Source organism: Colletotrichum abscissum, assembly GCF_030869225.1.
Source record: "Colletotrichum abscissum strain IMI 504890 chromosome Unknown Scaffold_26.1, whole genome shotgun sequence".
In the NCBI taxonomy this organism is placed as follows: domain Eukaryota; kingdom Fungi; phylum Ascomycota; class Sordariomycetes; order Glomerellales; family Glomerellaceae; genus Colletotrichum; species Colletotrichum abscissum.
In genome coordinates this window covers 187,600-203,837 of record NW_026850165.1, presented here as the reverse complement: position 1 = coordinate 203,837, position 16,238 = coordinate 187,600, and the positions used below count along the sequence as shown (strand labels likewise).

The following is a 16,238-nucleotide window of genomic DNA, read 5'->3' as shown; positions in this document are numbered from 1 at the left end:
AATCGGCATTCTACTTCACGCCCTATTGGCAATTTCAACATGCTGTGGGGGCGGGACCCAAGCCAGCCGGCGGGATGCCTTCGGCTATGCCGCTATGTAATATAAGGGCCATTAGGTACCAACATCATGCTTCTGGTTCATTCTGGTCAGTTCTCAACGCATGGTCACTCAGTCAATAATGGCTTCAACTATCCGTATTTCTTCAGTAAACAGCTAGTGCAAGGCTGCAAAGCCTATGACATCATCTCGGTCAGTCTAAAATCCAGTCCAGGAATCAACCGGCTATTTCATCGCTAGATGTTAGTATTCTGAGAGCTGAAAGATCGAAGATCAAACGTAAGTAGCTCTCAGCGGTTGGTAACCTCCCATTCTCATCGCGTTGACAAGCTCTTTGACGATTTCGTCACGTAGCGTTCATCCCGCTTAATTCAATTCCGCCTGACAGATACGTTTGTAACCTCCATTTGCGGAACGTATATCCATTTCAACCATGGCCAGCTTCAGTTGATATGCAGAGAGACCATGTAGGTAATGCCGTCCGGATGTCTTCATATATATGCTCTCGGGGGGTGGGGGGGTCAAGTGCAAAGGCATCTTGCGTTGAGAGTCATGGCGACCCGATTAACCCCAGAAGCCGGCGGGAGACTTTGCCAGCATACTCAGCCCGCTATAATTGCATTACTTTAAGATTGAACATACGTCGATCTCTATTACTGAGTCCCGAATTGAGCCGGAAGTCAGAGCAAATGGCACTTTCGTAATGTGTCGTTGACTCATCTGAAAAATGACGTTAAGATTCTTGCAGCCGAGCTTGCATGTCACAAAACCTGGAGTTGGATGGCCGTAACATCTCCCCCCGCAAACCCACATGAGGCGCTGCAAACGTAACTAAAGTTATTCTACTGCCGACGACGGACATGGATTTGGACTTTCAGTCCAAATTCACAGCCAACAAAGTGAGGTATCACGTAACTTAATGTTCAAACCGCTCCGCGTACTAGGTATATAGAACTCTCTCTACGCAACGGACCTGATCTACCGGCAACTAAAAGTGGTACAAAGCTTGCTCGGAACTCATAGCGTGGGGAAGACTAGGTTAATAAAGACGTTCGGGAGATTCGTGAAAGCGAGCACAGGATATGCTGAGCGATTATTTACTAACAGGACCTAACTGCAACCAATGAGCGCGACTGTGCTGAAGTAGTACTTTGAAGGCGAATAAGGTCTGTTTCCGTTTTGCGTCGGAAGATGTTCATACTGTAAGACATCGTATAGCCGACAGCGTGTAGAAGGAATCATAGAGAACCCCTACCTGAAGTTCTTTGATGGTCAGGTGCCTAGACTTCGAGGCAACCGACGGGATACTCAGGAATGCCCTCGGCGAATGGAGAACTTGAAACAACAATGAGTGCTAATTCAAGCGTATGCGACTCGTAAAATATCATTCATTTATCTAGATGCAGTCTTCTTTCTTCTTGGCTGCTCTCATGGCCGCGGTTGTACCCGCATTCGCCTATGAGGTGGGCACTGGCTCATGCTGCACAGCTCAGCTCAAAGCCTGCCACGAACAGGGTGCCGATGCCTGCATCTGGACCAACGCAGCCATTTGCGTCAACAACCCCAAAAACTCTGTCCCTATTGACGAGACTTGCAACGAGAAGTGCCCTACTGCCTCCGTAAAGACCCCGGATGGCTTCATCTACAAGTTCCAGAAGCACAAGTGAGTTCCTCATTAGACTGGTGTCTGTCTTTTCACATACTTAGACCAGTGACTAATCAATTTAACAGCGCTCCCGCCGGTACTTGTGTTTGCAGCAACACCAACCCGAATGTTGGAAAATACTGCTACGGGCGTAAGAGAGACCAATTCCGAGGTACGGAGAGGGCCTGAATCAAGGCATGGAGCTATTTAGACAGAGGCGTTTGCAAAATTGTTTTGAGAGAATGTATTATAAGCTTAGACCTTACAGTCATTTTGGGAACTCCATGAACTATTCAAATTCGCTGTTTAGTGGCCTTTGTCTATCCTCGTATCACGCTCATGAAAAACTCTACATGTCGGGGACCGGTTCTCGTCTCATAGCTCCCTGCTAGAAACATGGACCGGGGTTGAGTATTGCGATTCCATAGCCATATCACAAAAAGCTTCGGAAACCGTAATCATGGTTTGACTTGTACACATGTCGTTGAAATGCGCCAATGATTTCCTCGATCTGAGGGTCTTGAGGTGGGAGGACGTGAGACATGATGAGACCACAGAAGCCGTTGGTTCGATCAATAAACTGTAACTTATGTTTAGCAGACAAAGTTGAAAGGGGAGAGGGCAAAAAGCGGACCCAAAATTGGTTCGTTCCACCGCCCCATGCCAAAGTATTTGGTCCCCGGGGGCACTCCGCCTCGGAACGACGGCCGTCGATCAACATTCCTCCCAATCCCCAATTGTAGACCTCGCCGCGGTAGAAGTCGCCAATGGTAAGTTTTCGCCTGTCGAAATCTGCTTGCAGAGCTGCTCTGCTTTGGTCCGACAAGTTGGCCTGAAACATCATCTCCACAGAATCGGGCTGGAGCACACGCCTGTCGTTGCTGAAGATGGAAAAGATGAGCTCCATGTAGTCTCCTGCGCTGCAGTAAGCCCCATGGCCTCCGAAGCACTCCGTGTCGACTCCTTGATTCAAGGTCAGGACATCAGGATGCACCTCGAGTCTCCCGGTAGTTACGTTTCTTTCCGTGAGGGTGGCGACCTTGTGATCTTTCCCCTCTGCGTTTGGCCAGAAAGTGAAGCTAGATGCTCCCAGGGGTGCCCACACGTGTAGTCTTAGATATTTTTCCAGAGACATGCCGGTAAGCTGCTCTATCAGTTTGCCTGCCCAATCTGGCCCACAACCATAGTCCCAACCCTCGCCCGGTTCGAAGAGGAGCGGGTCATCGTAACGCTCTTCAATAGTGGGCTCCAAGGTAGCTGGGAGGCTTCCTCTGAGACTTCGAAGCCGTTTTAGGTCTTTGTTTTGGAAGTAGTAGCTCGTGCCGGCGGAGTGTGTCAATAAGTGGCGAAGGGTTATTGGGTTGCGACGCTCGTTGAGGATGGGTGAGCCGTCTGGCCGCCAGCCAGCTAAGACTTTTTGACGTCCCAGGGCTGGGAGTATGGAGCTCACATCTGTGTCTAGTGCGAGGAGCCGTTTCTCTACAAGCTGTAATACGGCTACTGTGAGTGGGAGCTTCGAGCAGGAAGCTAGCGTAAAGACAGTTTCTTTGTCGATGGGGGCTTGATTGGGCCATGATGACGATGGCCCGCCTAGGCATTCGGATACGATATCGGATCCTATCATTGTGTTAGCTGCGAAGGAGGGTCAGGGTCCGAGTTTGATTATCTAACCATCAAGACGTTTGGCGAAGAGTATCAGCGAAGAGAACACGTCGTCCTGCAAAGAATCCTGAAGTAGTCTCTTGAAAGGGGTCATAGTAGGCAAGACGTCATGCTAGATTTAGAAGAGTTATTGCAGAAGCGACAGGTGATCATTGAGATTAAAGTCTTATGTCAGAGAACGAGAGAACGTGAGAACCTCGGCAGAAGGCTCCGAAGGGGCCCGTAAGAGGCAACACCTGGGCTGAAAAACTTCGCAAGCAAGTAGCTCTAGTTTCATCGGGACTACCTCATTGAGCAGATTTCATCACGTACTACTATGGAGCCCGCTATTCCCTATCACATATCTATACCTAACTGATCACATAAGTGGGGGGCAAGTGGTTTGTCCGGGCTATCCGCATTGCGAATTCTCGAATATGATATCTGAGAACGAGAAAGTCAAATTGCAATATTAGCATGGCTATGCTGTGTGGGTAATGTCCGTGGACTCGGGACTTTATAGTTCGGTCTCGCATGGGTGGGGGTCATTCTATCGGGTTGGTTAATATCATTGGGTTGTCAATGGCGATGACGCGAACGAGTATCTCATCTTGAAGGCGAGAGGATTAACAGCATCGCAGTATGGTCGGTTCCGTCTGATCTCATTTTGGATTGTTCTCTTTCAATCGTACAAAACAAGATCACAACGGACGCTCTGTTGAGTGGCTTTTCACCAACTGCAGACTTGTGGTGGTATTATTACAGAAGTCAAATCCTTGATGCATCCACAATCAAACAGCTTTCTCGAACATTATGCCAATATGTCGCCCAATCGCCCCTTAGATCCCCCGCCGCTTCCCATGTAGTAAGCTAGGGTGAGCGGGGGTAAGCTAGATAAACGAGCGTATAAAGACTGAGGTTACGGTAACGAGGCCACTGCTATCGAGACCGAGATAATTAAAGGCTTCTTAAAATAAATAAATGTTTATAGATGCAAATATAGTGGTTTCATTTTTTTCGGTCTTATAAATATTGAAAGTTGACCTTGATGGATTAGGTCCTTTCAGAAGAATTATGTGATAGAGCATATTGTCTTAGGTAACTACCATATGCAGTATATACACTGTACTCTGAATACGTTTTTAATTCAACGTAGTAATTTTAATATAAAAACTGTTATATAATTTGAGATAACTCCTCCTGCTGCTACGTCCCCCGGCTACACCAACCCGTCATTTCTGTTGGTTCTATTACTTCTTCTGATGCTGCGCCACGGAAAGGTGATCGGCAAGAGACTGGAGGAGGCAAACTTTCGAGCATTAGATTAGGGGAGGTGCGATTGTGTGAGTGAAAACAAGTGCATATGAAACAACCTAGAGCTGTCGCGTTCTGGTCAAAACATTGTTTCGGTCAGAGAGCCATATGGTGGATTCCCGTGCGTAACGTCAAACTGCTCAATAACCCTCCACATGGATCAACTAGTATGATGAAGTATAATGGGTAAACTTGATGCATATCTGATCATACAGCTGGTGTCATCTTCACACGCAGCTGATTCTTTTCAAAGAATCCATACCATTTTTGTTTCAGCCAATCCACCTCCTTGTTTTCCAGCTCGACATCAAAGTTCCACAAAATTGAAGCGATGATCAATCGAACTTCGTGATAAGCTAGACTATTTCAGTCAGCATTTCAAGTCGAAGAGACTAGAGATATGAACTAGGTCAAATACCTCTTTCCGAGACAATTCCTCGGCCCGTAGAGAAAAGGCTGGAAAACCTCCTTGTTGTCGTCTGAAAATTTAGATGAAGCGTTCGTAAGCCAACGCTCTGGCATAAACTCCATTGGAAAACTAAAGTGTTTTGCAGAATGATATGCTGCCATATGAGGTATTCCTACCGTGGTCTGCCACTCGGTCAGCAGTCGCGTCTCCATACGCGGTACGGATACACGCGGCATCGATGACTCACCCCCTCTGGAACCCATTGACCGCAGATATTCGCCCCGCAGACTCGCTTCACGCGCCCCAGTGCTCCAGCAACAGGAGGATAGAGCCTAATAGCCTCGTCGATGCAGGCTTGGAGGTACTTCAAACCTTGGAGCTTGGAAATCGTAAGCTCGTCTCTTTTCAGGCTGCGAATCTCCTTGAGCAGAATCTTCATCTTGCTTTCGTTTTTGCAGAGGAAGTAAGTCAACCCACTGAGAAGACTTGCCGTTGTCTCAGATCCTGCGATGAGGAACTCGTACGAACTAGAGTACATCTCTTCTCGAGTTATGTTGTTCTGCTCCTCGTTACGCTCAACTAAGCTCCAGATATCGCTCCTGTCGGAGCCTTGCTCCAGGCGTTCGTCAACCCGCTTTACGGCGAAGTTGATGTGCTCATCTCTCATTGCCTTTATTCTCTTGGGTATCAAACGCGTGAAGAACGTCTCGAGAATTGGGTATGCACGAAGGAGTAAGGTGTATCCCGAGTACTTAAGTGATTCCTCGATAACCGAAACCCAGGGCACGAAGCTCTCACCACTGAGCATTCCCAAGGGTTTTCCAAAGGTCAAGTCCGCCATAATATCGAAGGTTGTAAAAGTGTACAGACGAGTCACTTCCACCGACTTGTCTCCCTGACACGTGGCCACCCGGTGCACCTGGTGGACTTTTTCAACCAGCATATCCACATAGCCTCGAATCAGGTCTTGCTGCCCACGAAGTGCTTTGTCTGAGAATGCATGGCTGAATATCCGCCGTTGGCGCCTGTGCCCTGAGTCGTTGGCGCGGATCAGGCCCCGAACATTAGGCGCAATATCTGGTCCATACATCACCAAGTCCTTTTCAAAGAGGTCTTGCCCGGACTTGTGGAAGCCATGAATATCCTTCCATGCCCGGTGATCAATGTAGCTGAGCTCATCTGGTCCAATCCGAACAATAAGACCATATTGATCATGGAGCCGTTTGGGAGCGATGGCACCATCCCCTATGACTGTGAAGTAGAGTCGATAAAGCTTTGTGACTGCTGCGAGTTTCGGTCCGGGATAACGGCGAAGGGGATGAAAATAGATGCGATAGATGATGACTGCAAAGCGATGGATAGAGAACTAAGAGTTGGGGTTAAAACTGCTGTGACGGCCACGGCCGGGGTCGTTGTGACTGACGTACTAAGATGGCTACAGCAAGCGTGGCTTGTGCGACTGTAAAATGTGAATGGAACATATCTAAGGGTAACAAACCCATGTTGGTGGAAGGAAATTGCATGGCTAATGAGTTGTTGGAAGAGTCGACACACACTGTGAGTGGTAGAGAACATGTTCTGAAGTAAAAGTTGTTGTTAAGTACTGGCGAAACGGCACGGCAAAGTTAACGGCAATGAGCCCGAAACCGAGCCCGAGTATGAAGTGGGTATGAACATCCAAAGCCGCATCCAAAAATGTATGTTTTACCTGCCCCTGGACTTCCCACGGGGCAGGTGAAGGCCAAGTCTCTTTCTAATACCTAGGCTCAGTCTTGACTCGTCGCGTAACGTGTGCGATACCTGTGCACAATGTGAAAAATCGTCCAGTGTACAGAGCCCGGGATAACGTTCTAGGTCTCTATGTTATCCACAACTTCAATGATAGTTGTGATTTTCGCTTGTTGCTAATTGTAAACATTCTATTGTCCAATGGACACCCATCACCATTCGTTCGTGGAGCAAGCATTTCAAAGCTTAATATCTCAATACAATGATGTATCAATATCGGTACTAACGTAGCGTTAATCGCTAGGAACACAAGATGGTCGGGCTTCCCATCAAAGTTGCTCGCCTGGGATTCTCGAAGTGGTCTAGCCGCTCAAAGCTCTCCAAGTGAGTTTGAGTAGACTGACTGCAGTGAAAAGACGTGTTAAAGGAGCCTACAATTGTTGTAGCCTAAAAGCGTGACATATCTAGACTTACTACTGCCTTAAAGAGCAGGTCTTAGCGTCGTCAGGAAAGCAAGGAAGACATTGCCAATATGTAAGTTGAGGCTGCATCTGAGTAAGAACACTGTTCAAGAGCATGAAGTATACAATCTACTCTCACTACTCATTCGTTATTGAGCCTCTAATATTCCAGCTTCCATACGACGTGTTCCCAACCCTCTCGTCTTTTGAACGTGGCCTTCACTTGCTTCTTTGGCGGTGGGACACTTTGACCCGTGAGATTTGCGATAGGGCACTCAGGAACAACGAGACCATCGCAGTCAAATCCTGTAACCAATGCCGCGAGAAGGGTGATGTTCTCGTTAATGGCGAAGTTGCGACCAGGGCACAGGTGTTTGCCGCCACCAAAAGGCCAAAAGGCCATCTTCTGCGTGATACCGCTTGACCCCGATATGCGTACTTGGTGCTCGAGCCATCGTTCAGGCGCAAACTCATTTGGGTCCCTTTCGCCCCACGCTTCTGGGATGCGGTGTCCAACACCGGCGGGAATATGACAAATGCCTCCAGCACGGAGCAGAGTTCCGTCAGGAAGTGTCGTGTCGTCTAGAACGTGCCGTGTTGCTGTATTAGAGTCGAAGAGACGCAAGGTCTCACGATGTGCCGCAGTGATGTAGGGGCAGATGGTTGAATCGGTCAACTGAGAGGTACGAAAAGTTGCGACTACTTTTATCGCAGCTCCACTGGGCCCACTGATATCTTTCTTTCCGAAGGTCACCAGTGGCTTAACCTCTTCTCTGACTTTGGCGAGAATATGCGGTCGAGACATGACGCTGATCAAAAACCAAAAGAACATTGGGGCACTATTGGTCGTTGCGGCTACCACCATGCCTACCTCAAGTCGGCCCAGGTCAGTGTCGCTGAGGCCAGAGTTGCGAATGATGCGTGCCCGAAGCTTTGTAAACTCTGCGACATCTGGTGGGAATGACGGTTCGTCGGGAAATTGCTTGTAATAGTTGACGAGAACATGTTGAAGTCGCTCTCGAGCAGAATTGCCAGCTGGTGCTATCCATTCAGGCTTAATGTTAGGGAAAAGATAGGTCAATGCATCATCAAATGTCCTATGATCTGTTAGAATTGAAACGGTACGGGAGCCTGAATCAACGCACCAGATATCATCGACCAGACGAGGGTCTTGTCTAAATGGATTTGTTTTTATGCCGTAAAGCGAATCTGTTGCGGCCATGGCGATCCGATTTCTGAGAAAGTGATACAAGTGCTGGATCTCTTGCTGATGGTCAGGTCCGGCTGCTAGCGCATTGAGATCATCAGTAAACGCCGCAAGTGCCGTGACCGTCATACGTCGCATGGGTTCTGGTGAAGTTGCTGATGATACCGTCGTGGAGAAGGCATGGAGCAGTGTGCCGTCCACGAAAAGCTCTTTTGCCTTTGCGCTGAGTCTGACCAGGCCATCGCTCGCCTGGACGACGAAAGGGTCAAAGGAAAGAAGACGGTTGCGGAGAGCTGCCTGTGCCAGAGAGGGAGAGGCAATTAGATAGACCTTTTGGCCAAAGATGCTGAGCGTGGCTGTCGAAAGCTTTCCCTGAGAAGACTCGTACATCTCTAGATAGTACTTGCCGCCCTTGTAGAGCATGTTGACGAGGTGTCCCACAACAGGTATCGTCGGCTTCAGGAGTGGTGGCTCCCTCGGATCCAAGCTAGGCGTCGAGATTCTGCTGATCGCCAGGGCGATAAGCGGAAAGAGCGCGAGAATAACATAGCTGAAGATCCGAACAAGAGCAGAACCATACAACTGTGTTGACTGTCCCTGGTCTGTGGTAGAGGTGTTGGCAAGTGACTCAGGCATCATCAAAGCCGCCAGTGGTTAGATATCCAAACGATCTAGGAAGGCAACCAACGATAATTGATAGGAATGTCTATCAGGCAGAAATAACTTATAACAGGTACACCTTTGAGCGAGGAATAAGCAGGTTAGATAGACACTAGTACATTTTCTCTGAAATCGGGTAACAATGTTCTAGCCAAGCCAAAGACGAATTGTTGATTTCACCGTTACAAAAGCACTGTATTATCCATCATGCGATTCGCAAACGTCGTATTCATCTGCCAAGCAGAAGATTCGCTCTCGCATTCGGCGAGGTGACCTTAGTCATGTTACGTCGGGGCTGAGATTTCGTGATACGCGACTCTGACTTAAACTACGGCCCGCATTCTAGCCATTGCCTCACTTCAGGTCAGATTGAGTTTCCGAAGGCTTGGCTATAAGATCCGAACCTATGGCTACCTATTGCCGCTTCTCTTAATATATCTTGTTTCTGACATGGATCAGCGCAGGGCGACTCTGACTCAAGTTGACTAGCATCTTGGTGTGACTGGGGTGCCTAGTCAAATAGTCCACATATCCAGTTCCCAGACGTCCGTTTTAACATCTCGTTGAGATGTGGGCCTCAATCTGGCCACGCGGGTGAGAAACACCAGATTTGCGGGACTCCTTGATTGGCGGCTGTTTCTCAGACACGAAATACGAGGCTTAATATTGTCTGTGTATATGGGGGAATGGTCCAATGTGTCATGCAGCTCGACAACTATGAACGCTGTCTCAATCGCATTGAGATCCTTGCCTTTGGATTGGCAACAAGCACTAAACCAAACTCAAGAGGCTTTTCGTTGGCTGAGACCGGTGCTAGCTTCCAGTCGTATCTCAGCAAAATGTTTGAGAGCGCCATCTTGGATTCGTGTGCGGCGAAAAAGCGGCCAGCACACGCGTGCTTCCCGTAGCCAAACGCAAGATGATTCGGGCTTGTGCTCACAAGATGCGCCTGATTTGCGACCTTACTATCACCGCTCTCTCGCATGCGGACAAAACGATAACCATCGAATCTCTCAGGGTTTTCATGCACGTTCGGATCCCATAGCTTGTCTGCAGAAACACCAATGACGCTCCCCTTGGGTATTGTGTCGCCATTAGATAGAGTTGTGTCTTCCAAGACAAGCCTATGCATGAACGCTATCAATTGCGCGTTAGCTTTAAGTGCGTCGTCTAAGAAATCGTGACTATTTTAACTCACTCATGGCAAGGGGCTTCCGGCGCTGGCTCTCCTTCAGCACGCTGTCAAGGAGCTTCATCTCGTGAAACGCCGCCTTGCTCCATCCCAATCTATTAGCGGCGTCATTGATCTCATCTCGTAAAGGTTCGACGACTTCCGGAGTGGCTGCAATCTCAAGAATGGCTTGGGTGAGCAAGTCTGTTGTGGTGTGGATTGCGGCTTGTGACAAAATGAGTTGCGCAACAACAGGATCGTAATCGCTTGTCGTGTCTTTGGTATCTTGTTCAAGCCACTCAATCACGTCGTTGAAAACTGGAATAGGCTTGCCAGACTTGATAGCGGCTTCTTTTACCAGGCGACGCCGCTCAATGGCAGCTATGATAATACTCCTCGCCTTGAAAACATGTCGGCGGAGCTTGATACAACATGGCAGTATCCAGTGAACCAACGGGCGAAGCTTGGCCGGCCATAAACGAAGGATTTTGGCCGCAACGTAAGCATCGGTTGTGTATTCAGTGGTGACTTTTATCCAATCGTCATTCCTCGTGATCTCTTCTCCTAGGAAGACGCGAGAGGAAAGACGTGCTACAAGCTTCAGGACATGGTCACGAAGATTGATCTCTGTCCAGTCTACTACAGATGTTAGACCACGGCTATTGGCAGTATAATTTCTTCATTCAGGCATACTTTTTGCATCTGGGAAGTGATCTTTCAATGCAACCGCGCATTCCTCTGCTAGAGCTCCTGTAACTTTATCTGCCATGGCCAACGTTAGTCAAATTACAATGCTCTCTTCAGCAAATGAGCATGTTCATACCTAAAGAGTGTGTGAGATGCTTTCTGGCAATATCGCGACTTAGTGCCGCATCGGTTGTGCCTTCCCGGAAACCCTCGAAGCCGGGGAACCGAGCATGAAAATTCTACAAATCCGAGTCTCGTATTAGTTTAAGACCTATGAGTGTGAAATACGCTGTCATACATACCTCAGTAATTACTTGTGGATAACTTAGCCGCGAGTCTGTCCGGATTTCATTCGCAAACTCTGAGGGAACCACTGTGATGACGCCTATATCGGTCAGGATGCGGAACGCTCGATTCAGTTTCAAGCCTTTGGACACGAGGTTTCTGGCATTGAAGAGAAATGATAACTGAACCAACAACCGAGGCTCCCAGAATCTGGGAGCGTTTACCATCGGAATAGTGTCTTTTCTTCTGAAGGCTCCGTGAAACGTCAGCAACAAGATCAAGCCAGCCACTATACTCGAGAAAGAGTACACATAGCTAGCTCGGAAATAGCCCAGCGCTTGGTTGCAAAGCGCGTCAGTTGAAAAGAACAGCAGCGCAGTGGCCGAACTGCTGTCATTGACCATCATGATCATTATGATAGACACAATGATGAAATGATGAAATGATGCTTGCGTGAAGCGAAGAGGGGGGGAAAAAAGAAAGGTTAGTTGCAGACGTGCGCACAACGTGATAGAAAGGACATCTTGAAAATAGGAAAGAAGCTTGTGCGTTGTAACTGGGTAGAGAAGACGCAGGCGCCCGAGAACGATTCGGAAGCCTGTTTACCCTAGTCTTGCGATATCGAGCAAGTCGAGTGAGAGCGCATAGCTGCAAGACCACGGATTTCAGAATGGCCCTGTTCGCCGAGGGCGGAAACATCCGAGAGCGAGAGCGACTTAATCGGCTTAGCTACGAAGAGTCAGTCTAGGTGAGCAGCTACCACATGGTCAGTCCCCCTTCTGACCCGCTACCCACGGCTTCCACGGAGTTTCAGCCCATGGTATCATTTCAAGTCACTCTCGTCATACTGCGATCTGTATTAAGATCTCAACTTTCAGACAGGGACCAGGACCCAAAAGCTCGTACGACAGGTTTTAACGAATGGATTGCTCACCGCTAGCGCTCACCTGACATGGAGTCAACTTGACGCCTGGAGGCGGATCACTAAAGCATGGAGATTATGACCAGGGTTGGCAGCGGAAATGCTCATTCTTCTAAGTTTTCTATATGCTTTGCGGAAGGAAAGAAAAAACATCAAAATCCGATGTTTTAGACTACGCTTTCAATGTCTCAGTGGAAAAGCACCATTTCCGATGCTTGGTCTCCGGCCGTGTTCGGATTTCCACCAATACATCCGAATTAGGCTTTTTCACCGACAGCATATTCGTATCGTCCTCTTTGGGTAGACCATCTGCGCCATCAGGGAAAGTTACGTCAAACGTAGAGAGAAACATCGCCGTGAATGTAATCATCTCGTCCACTGCAAGGTGCCTTCCGGGGCACAAAGTGCTGCCTCCTCCAAATGTCCGGTTTGCTGCTGGGTGTACCTTGCTCGGCCTCAAGAACCTTCCCGGCTCGAATGCGCCGGCATCAGCACCCCAAACATCTGGATTCGAGTGAATCGCCGTTGCTGCCATTTGGACTATGGCTCCTTTCTTCAGGACATATTCGTCGCCTATTTCAACATCCTGGTGAACCAGAAAGGTGCCAGTCGAAGAACTGATGCATCGCAGAGTCTCATGGCAAATGGACATGAGAAGCGGGCAGCGTTTACGAATAGCGGCGACATCAAGTGTGGAGAATTCCTCATCATGTGCGCATGGCTGAATGATCAGAGAAAGCTCCAGGCGAACCTTTTTCAGCAGTTCTTTATCTCTGGCAATACGCAAGATGATCCAAAAGACAGCAGGGACTGTGTTGATCAGGAATCCGGTCATGAGGCCAAGACCATAGCGAGCAATGAACTCAGTCCCTCTACTGTGGTCCAGTGCAAGCCTGCGTGTACGCCGAATCAATTCAGATGCAGTATCTTCGGGAAATGAGTCGCCAAAGTATTCCAAAAAAGCATCGACGATTTTTTGACGTGCCGCTGCTGGTTTCGTAGCCGTGATGGTGGGAAAAACACCCATCGTCAAAGCCTTGAGGCCATTCTCAAAGTCCCTGTGAAAAAGTCAATAGACGTTCTGGTAAGGAAAAGACATGGGTCTATACCAAAATGCCTGCAGCAACTCTTTGTTGTTAGCAAAAGGGCCGTCTGGTCCGTGAAGGGCCTTTGCAGTCGACATTGCGAAGATCTCTTGGAGCCAACTCTGGAGAGCAATGGTTCTTGGACCTTCGCTGATGCTGTTGACATGGTTTGCTAGGCCGTTGAAAATCTCGTCGTAAACCTCCTTCAGGGAGAGAGAACCCGGAGAGAGAAGTGAATGCTCCATCACGTGGGCTTCCTGTCTTAGCGAACCTTTTTGCAACGGGTTTCTCAGCAACTCCGAGATGTCGGTCTGAGAAAAAGCGAATAGTTTCCCATAGACAATGGTGACGAAGGGAACATTGCCATCAACCTCTTTAGAGCGACGAGATATCAAGGCAATAAGTTCTGGTGAGTTGACGATGTACGTCTTCTGAGAGGCCAAATACACAGTCAGGATTGGAAGCTTGGTCGATGATCTGCTTGTAAAGTCAACAATCTGTCGAGAAAAACATACTTTAACAAGATCAAGGTTTTAGTGCCCCATCTGTACTCACTTACCTCAGATAGATGTAATATGACACTCCATATCTCAGAAGCCCAAGTATATGACCTATAAACGGGACTGAAGCATTAACCAGAGGAGGCTCTTTTGGTCCCGGTCTAAGGGTCAAGTATTCAACCAAGCGTAAGAGAAGAAATGCTGCTGTAGGGAGAAAAGCTAGAGCAACTAACAACCGGCTCAGCTCAGTAACGTCTATCATCATGATGGATACGTCTTCAGCCTGGTAAAGCAACGAGTATGGTGTAAGATTGAAGAGTAAGGAGCTATAACACTGAGATCGCAGACCTTCCGCGGTACAGTCATGATTCTATTTACATCTTCCCTTCGGACTCGGTTCGATAATGTGGAACTCGTAGGCTTCTAGCTACCCATATATTGCTCTCAACATCTATGCATAGGTAAGTCGAAATGACTAGTGTAGCCGTCTGTATGTGGTCAAGGATTATAATGCCCGTATCCTTGCCAGGGGTCGGTCCCTCATCCTAGCTACCGAGAACAGGTACAAGTCCGCCACCGGAGTGCTGTGTCAGCTCCAAAGAAGCGGTCTTATGAGCACACAATGCTGCAAACTTCTATTTATTGCCTCCATGAGTCTCTTTTGAAAAGTATGCCCGATGTTACAAGAAGCATCTCTCATTGCCTGCCAGTACCATTTCCACGCCAGTGCTTCCGATCCTTGTCATACGCCAAGATATATGCACTCTTCTTTTCGCAACAATGCTCATCAAATCTTACCCGGGTGGTGCGGCAGTCAATGGGTCGTTATTTGTTACGTTCTTGATTACATTTTTGCTCATCACTTTCTCCGTTCCTGCGTCAAAGTCCTTCATCCGGCTGACCGGAGTCTTGGCTCTCGCGAGCTTGACTTACGCGCTCCAGCTCGCGTCTAGTGAGTGGATCGCCAATCCTCACTGGCGTTCCGCGATCGTTCCACTTTTATGGATTCAGTTCATGAGTGCTTCTGAGCTTGTCCTGGTCAGAAGGTGGGATGGCAGCTGGGAACCGGATGCCCGCACCAAGAGCATAGCTGGGTTCGCCCCATCTTCCGCCTCTCCGGCGGCCCGAACGTACGAATCTCTGATGCTGCTTTGGAAGCTCAGACGAATCGGCACGAGGTGGCAGGTCAGAAATGTTCCTGGATTACAACAACGGTCTCCACACCCCCCAGAGAGCCGGGTCGCATTCATCTTGAAACGATCTCTCAAGATCCTGGTTGCCTACCAGGTGCTTAGCCTCATGACGCAGGCCCCGCCTCCGGACCCGAATTTTGTCGGTCGCGACAAACAAGCGCTGGCGTTTCAGGGTCTCGTCAGGCTGTCGCAAGCGGACATCACTTTCCGCATCATTGGGACCCTGTCGTTCTGGGCCTGCACGGCTCTCATAAACCTACTCATGTTCGAAATTGCTTGCCTCGGATTCGTTGTCGTTTTTCTATGCAAGGTCGAGGACTGTCCTCCACTCTATGGGGATTTCTCATCTGCCTCGACCATTAGGGGCTTCTGGGGGTAAGTCGAACGCTACAATCTCGTTCCAGTCTATTTGCTGACAGTCTTCCACTCAGAACGGCATGGCATCAATGTCTGCGTAGTGGGCTCACAGGCCATGCCGATGTCATTGAACACCACATTTTCCCATTTCGGCAAAGACTGGTTTCTAGATACCTTCGTATCTTTATCTCTTTCTTCATTTCTGGTCTGATTCATCATACTTCTGACATGGCAATGGGAATGACAGCAGAGAACGTCGGTGCTTTTACCTTCTTCTTGTTGCAGCCGATTGGAATCATCGCTGAAGATGCTATCCAGGCTATCTCGAAACAAGTGCCATTGTGTCGTTCGGCGTCTAGAGTTCGGGTCTTTGTCGGATACCTATGGGTTCTTGTGTTCCTTGTCTGGTCGACCCCAACGTGGTTCTATCCCCAGCAAAGGCTCGGATTGGATGCATCCGGACTTCTGCCATTTCATCCGAATTTGTTGAAGCAGTGGAATCTCCACTCAAATTTTCACTAGAATCAGTCTCTAAATACCTTGTTATCGAAGAAACTTGATTGTCAGGCGGATAGAGTTTGGATATCTACCAGACTGGACGACTTCCTTTCATAGAACAGGGATAAACCCGGCCTTTCTCGAAGCGACTGTCACATGCGCTAGCACGAGATCTAACTTATATCTCCTACCTATCTTGAACTTAATCGTTATGTATTGGGACTGTAGTAATACAAGCCAGCTTTGAACACCTCTTATACCCATTGCTACGTGCCATGATAGCTCGTGAGAACTTCGGTCTCGGACCGGTGTGGCGGAAGGACCATAAGAATCATCATGCACAGCACGGTCCTCCCGTATCTTCCAGCCTGGCCTGTATTCCGGACAGTGTTCACACGTACGGATTGTAGTGTACATG

General features: G+C 48.5%; 7 protein-coding genes across 7 annotated transcripts; 2 read left to right on the top strand and 5 right to left on the bottom strand.

Moving 5' to 3' along the window:
* Nucleotides 1–1,487: 1,487 nt before the first annotated feature.
* On the top strand, nucleotides 1,488–1,891 carry CABS01_10255 (uncharacterized protein; the record flags this gene model as incomplete). Its single annotated transcript, XM_060543611.1, has 2 exons — nucleotides 1,488–1,720; nucleotides 1,789–1,891. 2 exons carry the CDS (start codon nucleotides 1,488–1,490, stop codon nucleotides 1,889–1,891), a joined length of 336 nt encoding a protein of 111 aa, XP_060399293.1.
* A 244-nt stretch (nucleotides 1,892–2,135) lies between these two features.
* Nucleotides 2,136–3,458, bottom strand: CABS01_10254 (beta-lactamase; the record flags this gene model as incomplete). Its single annotated transcript, XM_060543610.1, has 3 exons — nucleotides 2,136–2,282; nucleotides 2,337–3,319; nucleotides 3,374–3,458. 3 exons carry the CDS (start codon nucleotides 3,456–3,458, stop codon nucleotides 2,136–2,138), a joined length of 1,215 nt encoding a protein of 404 aa, XP_060399292.1.
* Nucleotides 3,459–4,864: 1,406 nt separating this feature from the next.
* CABS01_10253 (uncharacterized protein) lies at nucleotides 4,865–6,641 on the bottom strand (the record flags this gene model as incomplete). The annotated part of the gene is made up of 5 exons (XM_060543609.1): nucleotides 4,865–5,018; nucleotides 5,076–5,248; nucleotides 5,314–6,432; nucleotides 6,494–6,549; nucleotides 6,623–6,641. The coding sequence occupies 5 exons, from the start codon at nucleotides 6,639–6,641 to the stop codon at nucleotides 4,865–4,867; spliced, it is 1,521 nt and encodes a 506-aa protein (XP_060399291.1).
* Nucleotides 6,642–7,415: 774 nt separating this feature from the next.
* On the bottom strand, nucleotides 7,416–9,098 carry CABS01_10252 (uncharacterized protein; the record flags this gene model as incomplete). The annotated part of the gene is made up of 2 exons (XM_060543608.1): nucleotides 7,416–8,352; nucleotides 8,401–9,098. 2 exons carry the CDS (start codon nucleotides 9,096–9,098, stop codon nucleotides 7,416–7,418), a joined length of 1,635 nt encoding a protein of 544 aa, XP_060399290.1.
* Nucleotides 9,099–9,837: 739 nt separating this feature from the next.
* CABS01_10251 (cytochrome P450) lies at nucleotides 9,838–11,678 on the bottom strand (the record flags this gene model as incomplete). The annotated part of the gene is made up of 5 exons (XM_060543607.1): nucleotides 9,838–10,259; nucleotides 10,321–10,929; nucleotides 10,987–11,055; nucleotides 11,117–11,219; nucleotides 11,283–11,678. 5 exons carry the CDS (start codon nucleotides 11,676–11,678, stop codon nucleotides 9,838–9,840), a joined length of 1,599 nt encoding a protein of 532 aa, XP_060399289.1.
* Nucleotides 11,679–12,359: 681 nt separating this feature from the next.
* CABS01_10250 (uncharacterized protein) lies at nucleotides 12,360–14,037 on the bottom strand (the record flags this gene model as incomplete). Its single annotated transcript, XM_060543606.1, has 3 exons — nucleotides 12,360–13,245; nucleotides 13,297–13,749; nucleotides 13,832–14,037. The coding sequence occupies 3 exons, from the start codon at nucleotides 14,035–14,037 to the stop codon at nucleotides 12,360–12,362; spliced, it is 1,545 nt and encodes a 514-aa protein (XP_060399288.1).
* Nucleotides 14,038–14,552: 515 nt separating this feature from the next.
* Nucleotides 14,553–15,844, top strand: CABS01_10249 (cytochrome P450 monooxygenase; the record flags this gene model as incomplete). Its single annotated transcript, XM_060543605.1, has 2 exons — nucleotides 14,553–15,340; nucleotides 15,397–15,844. 2 exons carry the CDS (start codon nucleotides 14,553–14,555, stop codon nucleotides 15,842–15,844), a joined length of 1,236 nt encoding a protein of 411 aa, XP_060399287.1.
* Between the last annotated feature and the right edge of the window lie 394 nt (nucleotides 15,845–16,238).